The 8,207-nt window shown below is 41.8% G+C and overlaps 1 protein-coding gene across 12 annotated transcripts in view; it reads left to right on the top strand.

Annotated features, from left to right (window-relative positions):
• The first annotated feature begins 275 nt into the window (after positions 1–275).
• PICALM (phosphatidylinositol binding clathrin assembly protein) overlaps positions 276–8,207 on the top strand; it is a 71,432-nt gene continuing 63,500 nt past the window's right edge. For all 12 annotated transcript variants that reach the window (XR_012627770.1, XM_074860399.1, XM_074860397.1 and 9 more), the window contains exon 1: positions 276–604. Coding sequence is in view for 11 of the 12 variants with exons in the window: in XM_074860399.1 (XP_074716500.1) it covers positions 475–604 (130 nt within the window). In the remaining variant the exon portion in view is untranslated. The remainder of the gene's footprint in view (positions 605–8,207) is intronic.

The following is an 8,207-nucleotide window of genomic DNA, read 5'->3' as shown; positions in this document are numbered from 1 at the left end:
CTCACCAGCCCGCCCCAGCCCGCCACACCCGCGCAGGGGCGCGCGCGGCGCCACGTCACGTTCCCGCCCTTATCGGCCTCAGGAGCTTCGTGCGGGGCGCGCCCGCGAGGAGGGGCGGTGCGTGTCACGTGGGCGGGGCGCCAGGGGGGGGTCACGTGATGCGGACGGCCCGGAAAGATCCGAGGAGGAGCGCCGCCGCCGCCATTTTCCTGCGGCGCCCAGTCTGTGTCCCCTGTCCCCGGCCGAGCGGAAGGCGCGCAGGGGGAGGGGACGGCGGCTGGGGGAGGGGGGTGGGAGGAGGAGGAGGGGTCCCTGCTCGGGTGACAGGTCCGTCCCTGAGGGCGGAGCGGGGGCCGCCTGCGGCACGGCGGGGTGAGGAGTCCGTGCAGCTCCATCCCCCGGCTAGTCCTCCCGTCCCGGCCCCTGAGGAGGGAGCGGAGCCGCTCTCGGTTCCAGCGCCGCCAGCAGCCCGCCATGTCCGGCCAAAGCCTCACCGACCGCATCACGGCGGCGCAGCACAGCGTGACCGGCTCGGCGGTCTCGAAAACCGTCTGCAAGGCCACGACCCACGAGGTCATGGGGCCCAAGAAGAAACACCTGGACTGTGAGTACCGGGGAGGGATGGCGGCCGAAGGGCTTTCCCCGCGCGTCCCGCCGGGCTACCCTCTGCCCCGGGCTCCTGTGGAGCGGAGTGCCGGCTGTGGGGCTGCCTCCTTTCCCACCGGCCTCGCATGAAGCCTCGTCAGGCGGAGGAGCTCTGTGTGTTTCAGCATAGGACATTCTCATGGCGGGGGGAGGCGTAGGATCGGGGACGTGGCGATGGAGAGCTTGGGAGAGGCTGTTCAGTGTATCTGCTCACCAGAAAGGGCCTTACTAGCCCTTCCCTATGCACAGGGCCCTGGAAGAATGTGAGCTTCTGAAGGACAGGACTTGCCCCATACCCCTTCCTTGGAGAGCGAGAACCACGGAGGCCAAACGGAGGAATGGGCAGTAATTTCTTTGCTAACTGATCTCATTTGTGTTTTGCTAGGGCAGTACTCCCCCATTCAATAGAGGAGGTGCTGGAGTTTTAAGAAGGAATAGCTGATCAGTTATCTTAATTCTTTCCTAGGTAGTCTACTAGAAAAAAAAAATCTGCCTTTCTATCATTCTTGTAAGCCTTCCACGTAGAAGAATATGTGAAATGAGTGCTCGAGGGGCTAATCTCTATCAGTAAGGGTGTTCTTAGTCTTACCTTTCCAGTCTGTCTCCTTCACTTGAGAAGATGGGCCTTAGAAGACTTTCTTTAGACCTTCAGTACCTGAGCTTAACATCCCATACAGGAACTGGCCATTTTTCAGCTTCTATTAAAAAGAGATCCAAGGCAGGAAGGCTTGAAAGGTTTTCTATCAACTCTGTTACATCCAGGTGAATATGAAGAGAATGATGAACACTGAAGTTCATATTAGTGTGTCTCCCACTAAGCTGTAAGGTCACCGGACTGAGAATGTTCTTGGCTTGAATACCTGATTATCTTGCATCTATTTATTCTAGGACTTTTAAGGACCCTTCTCTCTCCCCCCGCTGCCGCCCCCCCCCCTCCACTTCACTTCCCCCAGTATGTAAGGAAAGATACTGGAGAGAGATGTGTGGCTATGCCTTCTGTATGCGTGCTTTCTCCTTTCCTTCCACCCATGTCTGTGGGAAGGTTGAGTCTTCATGTGTCTTGAATTTGTGCCTTCTGAGTTGCTCTACATCCGAATGAGAAGACCAGATGATAGTACTAGGATTAATTGTACTGTAGTTATTTATTCTTTCCACCCAAACATGTCTGACAAAGGTTTAAGAAAATCTTGTTCTGTGAGTACCTGAGAGGGATGTGATCATATTTTTAGGGTAGCCTCAGACCAACTGCCTCAGTTTCTTTCTGGTATTCTCTCTTCCATTTCATCTCCTGCCTGAAGACTAAGTAGTAACTGAGTGGCTTTGTTATTTTTGGTCAGCCCAGGGTGTCAGAAGGCTGAGGACATCTTTGGGCTTTAAGTAACTTTGTCTCAGGTAGAGAAAACACCTTGTCATATGGCTTACCTATGGACTCGTGGTGTTACTGGATTTCACACAACAGGAGGGAGGCCTTCTGGAAAAAAAACTGCCAGGTTTAGCCTGGAGTAGTGCTAGAAGTACAGTTTCAGTAATAAGGCATTTAGCTGCTGAATTATTTCACGGTATAAGCGTTATGAAAAAGAATATCAAACTGACCAACAACTGCTCTTCAGACTGGCATGTGTATAAAAGGGGGTGGTGTTCTGAACATGGTTGCTAGGGGACATCCTAATTGAGACCTATAGGATGCTGCTGTGGAATGCGGCTTGAACTTCCTCAGAAAGCTATCTGGTAGTTGCTGGATGAGAAGACCATTAATGTCTACTCTAGACTGTCAGAAGTCCCAGTTCCTGCCTCTTTCTCGGAGAATTCCTTTATCAGAGCAAAGCAAACTTGGGTTTTTTATTCATTTTACTAATAGTCACTTTAGAGGTTAAAATAGATCATGGTAGATAAGTTTTTGTATGCTTCCCCTAATGTGTGTGTTAGGAGTCTGTTCCTGGCATCGGGAAATGACACACAGTTTCATATTTTGAAAATTTTCTTTGTTCATACCGTTTATGGCTGTATGTTTAAAAACGCATGCTTTTTTTCACAAGCTGTGACTCAAGCACCATCTGAATTATTTGCACATTATCTTCCTTTTACAACAAACAGTTTAACTACTAGGTAAGTCCTATGAACTGACATCTCACTGTGAATGACATTTAATATACCAGTCTTCATAGGCAGCATGCATCTTAAGTGTTTTTTCTAATTATTGTTTATTGTGATAATGACAGTTACAACTTACCTTGTTAAAGGTTGTGTCCTGGATGAGTTGATAAGCTGAGTTTTCTCATACTGTCCTGGAATGAAGTCTTAATTTGTGTAGCATTTTCTGTGACCATGACATATATTCTTGTTACTGTGGTATGTACACATCTCAATATCTCTGACCGTCCTGTTTCTGAAATTCTTTCTTTACCAAGCTTGAGCCATCATGAACACATTTAAGTAGCTCAGCCTCACGTTAACTCGTACAAATGGAGGGGAAATCCAACATAGGTACCTGTGCACATGCGTATTCCTATCCTTACTTATCTTGCCTTTGACTGTCTATGGAATTCCAAAACTGAAGTGCTCCCCATCCTGGGTTTGTATATTCCCTCTGTATTTCCCTCAGTGACTGTTACCTTAATAACTGAAGAATGTAAAAAGGCATTCTTAGCCCATGATGATAAAAATATAATTACTTCAAAGAACGTTATTTCTCTCCCATTACAAAGCTTAGTTGCTTGTTTGGTTTGAGGGAGAAAAGAATTCTAATTTGCAAGTGGACATGGCTTATGCTAGGTAACAACAGTCATCTTAGGGTCATATGCTTTCACTCAGGGTATGTTTGGGGGTTTTTTCTCCTGTTTTGAAGGTCCAGTCTTAGGGCTGGGATAAGGATTCGCTGCTTTTGTAATGATGGATTACTTGTTTTACAGTAATCAGACAGGTTTAATAGTTTTGAAACCCTCAAAGCGTGGTTCATGAAATTTCTTTTACAGAAAACCTAGTTTCACTAGGACTTTGTCCTAGTTTTCACACCTCTCTGAGCAGCAGTAGCTCAAAACTGGTTTGTGGGTTTAACTTGTACACTGAGATTTATACAGCCCTTTCCTGTTTAGCTCTTTGTTCCTGTGTTCAGTGCTGTATGGTGATGCTAAGAACAAGTGCTTTAGGTTGTTTGAATGTAAATGGTGCTGGAAAACTTGTCAGGTTTCACTCTTTTTTGCATGATTCTTATGGGGAGGGGTGTGTGTGCCTGCATGTGTATGTGTGGTGGATAATTAATATTAGGAAAACCAGAAGATACATAGTTAATGTCAAGTGGGAGTTTTCGTTAGGTCAGTTCAGTGAAACCAGTGTAGCAGTGATATCTCAGTAGTGTAAAAATGTTTGTGTACAGATGCATGTTGTGGAGTGTAGTTGAAACAGCTTTGATGTGAAACGTATTTAGGGTTGCGTTCTTGAATGAGTATGGCACAGTAACCCTATCTGCTTGTAGCTAATGGAGTAGCTCTCTTTAAAGGAGAATGTGGATGGATGGCTTGGAAGGAAGTTGCAATGCTGTAATTATCCATTCTCAACAGGAAATCTTTCTATAGTTATGCCAGAGTGTAACTTCCTTGACTTCTTATTGTGAAGAAAAATATGTATTTTTAAGGAAGATGGTAAACCAGAACCCTGCCCTGTGTTGGGTAGATGTTTGTTGAGAAGCTGTGTAAGAGTAAACTGAGTTTGTTGGGAACTTACTTCCCCAAGTCCCTAGTGTCAGTTGTTTTGGTTTTGTCTAGAGGCTACTACTAGTACAAATAAAAGTCCAGCTAAAGACTTGCTTTGTGTCTGTGCTGGGTACAGCTTCTGCTTCCAAATGAGACTGTACCCAGAGGGTATCTTGTGGAACTGGGGGACAAGGATCATTGCTTTTCCTTGTATCTCACAAGAGATTTGTAATAAACCTGGGAAAAAAGCTGGTTTAAGTGCTCGCCTGCCTTTGCGTACAGAAGCATAACTGGGTTATTTCAGTGATGTGAGTTAACTCCTGATGTCTGTGGATACTACTGTGTTCTCCAGTAGAAATAGATTATCCACGTTCCTTTTATGGTACTGTAGTACTTCACCAAATTGTTATTTTCTTTCTGGCTTTGGCAGGATTACCTGCAGTTTCTCGTGGCTTTGCTTCCCATTTTATAGTTGACTTAAACTTCTGGAGGCAATCCATTGTTATTTTTGCTTAGAACTGTTCTGTGTAACTGTAATTATTTCAAATACAGATAATTGCATTATTATAACTTTCTTTTGAAGTATTAATTTTTTTTTCTCCAAGTTCTTCCATGATTCCTTTATCACTTCTTCCTTAGCCAACTTTTCCTAAGTTGTTACTGGAATTCCTTTGGAATATTTGTGCCGTTTAGCAGAGTCTGAGAACTATCATACTCCTCTAGACTGCCAGAGGGCCAATTTTCTACCACAGCTGCTCATTTGCAGAAAGAATAGCCATTTAGTTCTGCAGCTGTTGTTTTATTTTACTTAGCCTGAAGCAGTATTCTACTTCGGATGAAGTAAGAGGCAGGAACTAAGGAGGAGAAGCTGTAGGACACCTGCAATCAGCTTACTGTGAATCTTCATACTGCCATTGTTTCCCATCAGCTGTGGTTATTCAGGTGTCATGTAACTTTGGGCTATAGCTCTAGTTGTGATTCTTTGGATTTTTTTTTTTATTTTTTAATGGTGCAGTCATCTCTTATCTTCTAAAAGTGATGTTTGAAAGAGGCATTCTTTTGCAGTTCAGCCTGTGACCTAGTGATCTATTTCAGTCTTTAGTTCCTAATCCTGAAATCAGTTCTTGATCTGTGGATGTGAAGGTTTTAAACAGCTCCTAGTGACTTGGTTTGCAAAGTAACACTAGTTTGCATAATAATACGAGAGAGATGACTTATCCAACATGGAATTTAAAGCTTCCCTTTTTTGCTTTGTGTATGTTGCCTTATGTAAACTACATGATCAGTAAACTACTACCGATCATGGTAGAATGCTAGGAAGGTTCGCTTATAAAATGTTACTGACATCTTGCTCTCCCTGGAAAATGCAACATGTTTTCTGAAGCAGAGACATGTTTTGTATTTGAAAGCTTAATTTTTAGCAGTCTTCTTAAAATTTAAGTTTCTCAATATCTTTAAAATCTTTTCACTCATTAATTCTCAGACATCAATTACTTCTTTAAAAATAGCCCACTGGTCTACTGCTGGTCACATATGTGTACTCTTTATTTTCTGTAAACCCTGCAGAAACTGTTTCTCAAGCATGTTAGAAGAAAGTAAGTATCTTGAAGTGAATGACTTGTTTATAAAATCTTGAAGTCCTGTAGTGGGACAGTTACTAAGTATTTCCAAATAGTTCATAATACAAGTTTAAAGCAATAATATCAGGTATGTGTCTTACTTCTGTGTATTTTGGCAAACACTTCTACTGCCACAATGAAAACTTTGCTTTGTGTCAAAGAACGGGGTTTTTTGTCCATCAGCCTGTGAGTTTAACCATTTAGATTTCCTGCTAGTTGAAGTCTTACTGGCAGAAGGAGTTGTAATTTGGAGCTGAGTGTTATCTTGCAAAGGCTTAGGTAGGAGAGAGATTTTATTACTGATTATGTCTGCGCCAGATTAGAAGTAAGAAATGACTGGCCAAAAAGCTGCAACCAAGTGGAAAGGAAAGAAACTGTTGTTGATATAAAATTGTTGGGTTTGATATTTTTCTTGCTCTTCCAGCAGTTTTTCTCCGTTGTGAAATGTGATAGTGAGCAGGCGGGGTATGAACTGTTATAAACTATGTATCCTTCTAAACTCAAGGGAAGTAGAAATAACTGTTGTGCATTGTATTTCACCCCTAGCTTTACATCAGAGCTTTATCAATTAGCTGGTAGTTTCTAAACCTCAAAATAATGTTAGTAAATTCAGTGCTAACTTGTGGTACTCTCAGTCTGCTAATGGTAAATCCAAGTTATGAGTAATATATGACAAATCAGGTATTGAGATTTAAGAAATTAGGGAACTAAGCTGTGTTTAACTGTGTGAAAATAACTTAATGAAGTTAAGCATTTCATAAAGACTTAACAAATACACTGGATTTTCCGATTGTGACTAAACATCTCTTGTGCTATTTTGCTAAAGAAGCTTTATTAAAGTAATGCTTATCTAGATCATTTGCAATATTAAGCATGAGTAAATTAGGCTTTTATAAGTTTTACTTCAAAACAGAGGATATAAAATAACAAGATCTACACCAAAATTTAACTTGGGGGAGGATCAATTCCTAGCATGAAGTATAAGAAAATTTACTGAACAGTGGTGGCATAAAGGAAAATCCTGTGGTTTTATTTTAATTCGTGTCATGACATATACATGGTCTATGAAATAAAAAATACAGAAGGTGGGTCTTACACTCATTCTGAGCTCTCCTTTATAATTTCCCTCAAACCTATGTTAATTTACTGAGAAGAGCTCTCCACAGCAACCCCTTCTTTTCCCTTTCTCCTGACAAGACACTTTTGAAATCTTCACTTAACATTCCTTATTGCCTCCTCCCAAGCAAGCAGTCCTTGAGGCACAGCATCCATACGCTCCAGCAGCCGTGCCGTTCTAGCAGCAGTGATTCTTTTGCTTATGTAGGAAGTGATAAGTTTGCACGGGTTCAAACTGCTCTGGTATTTCACATATTTACTCTAAATATGGTACTTGCAGTAGCGTGTAGCTCAGCTATTCCAGTTGCCAACCATGTACTATGACATCAACAAAGTATCTCTATAGTTTGTAACTTTTGTTGATTTTTTTAATAGTTAATTTAATACAACTTAAAGCACAAATTATGAATCCTTAGTAAGTTTTCCACGTTAATAGCTTGTAAAAACTGTGTTTTTTTTAAATCCCACTGAAAAAGGTGATAATAAAATTCATATCATTCTTCAATTAGTTTTCAAAAAAACGCCAACAAAAAAACAATCAACTGGTATTCAGCTGCATGGCATAAGTTTCTAAAGTTACAATAGTAAACTGGATTTCAAGACCCAGAGTGGATAACATACAAAGTTTTAAACTAAACTCTCGTTACAAACAGGAGTAAACATGCTTTAATTTTTTTTTTTTAGATTTTTTTCTATGCCTTTAATCTGTCAGTAAATCAACTCGGAGCAGTTCTGTGATTTGTTGTATCTGCCAAATCAGAAGGTTGGGTGTCTTGGCTATCAAAAGGTAGAAGTAGGTGTCTTCGTGTTCTTTGGCATTGTTACAGGCTGCTCCTAACTTGTTTTGCTGTTGGCAATGTTTGGATTCTTCTGGGGTGGATAATGAGCTGTAATGTGATATGGCAATGTTTCTGTACCTGTCTCTTGCTTTTCAGGTGTGTGTGCTTTTTGTTTTGGGTTTAGTTTTGTTATGTAGTGTTGTGTCTCTCTTTCCCCCACTTCTCCCCATATGTTCAGAAATCACATCAGTATTTTTACCTACATTTGTTTGTAGTCGCACTTGGTTTGTTTGGCTGATATCTCTGCTCTTGCTGACAAATGAGTTGATACTTAATTGGAAATTGGGTCACACTTGAAT

Source organism: Strix uralensis, chromosome 2, assembly GCF_047716275.1.
Source record: "Strix uralensis isolate ZFMK-TIS-50842 chromosome 2, bStrUra1, whole genome shotgun sequence".
Taxonomy (NCBI): Eukaryota; Metazoa; Chordata; class Aves; order Strigiformes; family Strigidae; genus Strix; species Strix uralensis.
Note: the sequence above shows the minus strand (reverse complement) of the source record. Positions and strands in the feature narration are given on the sequence as shown.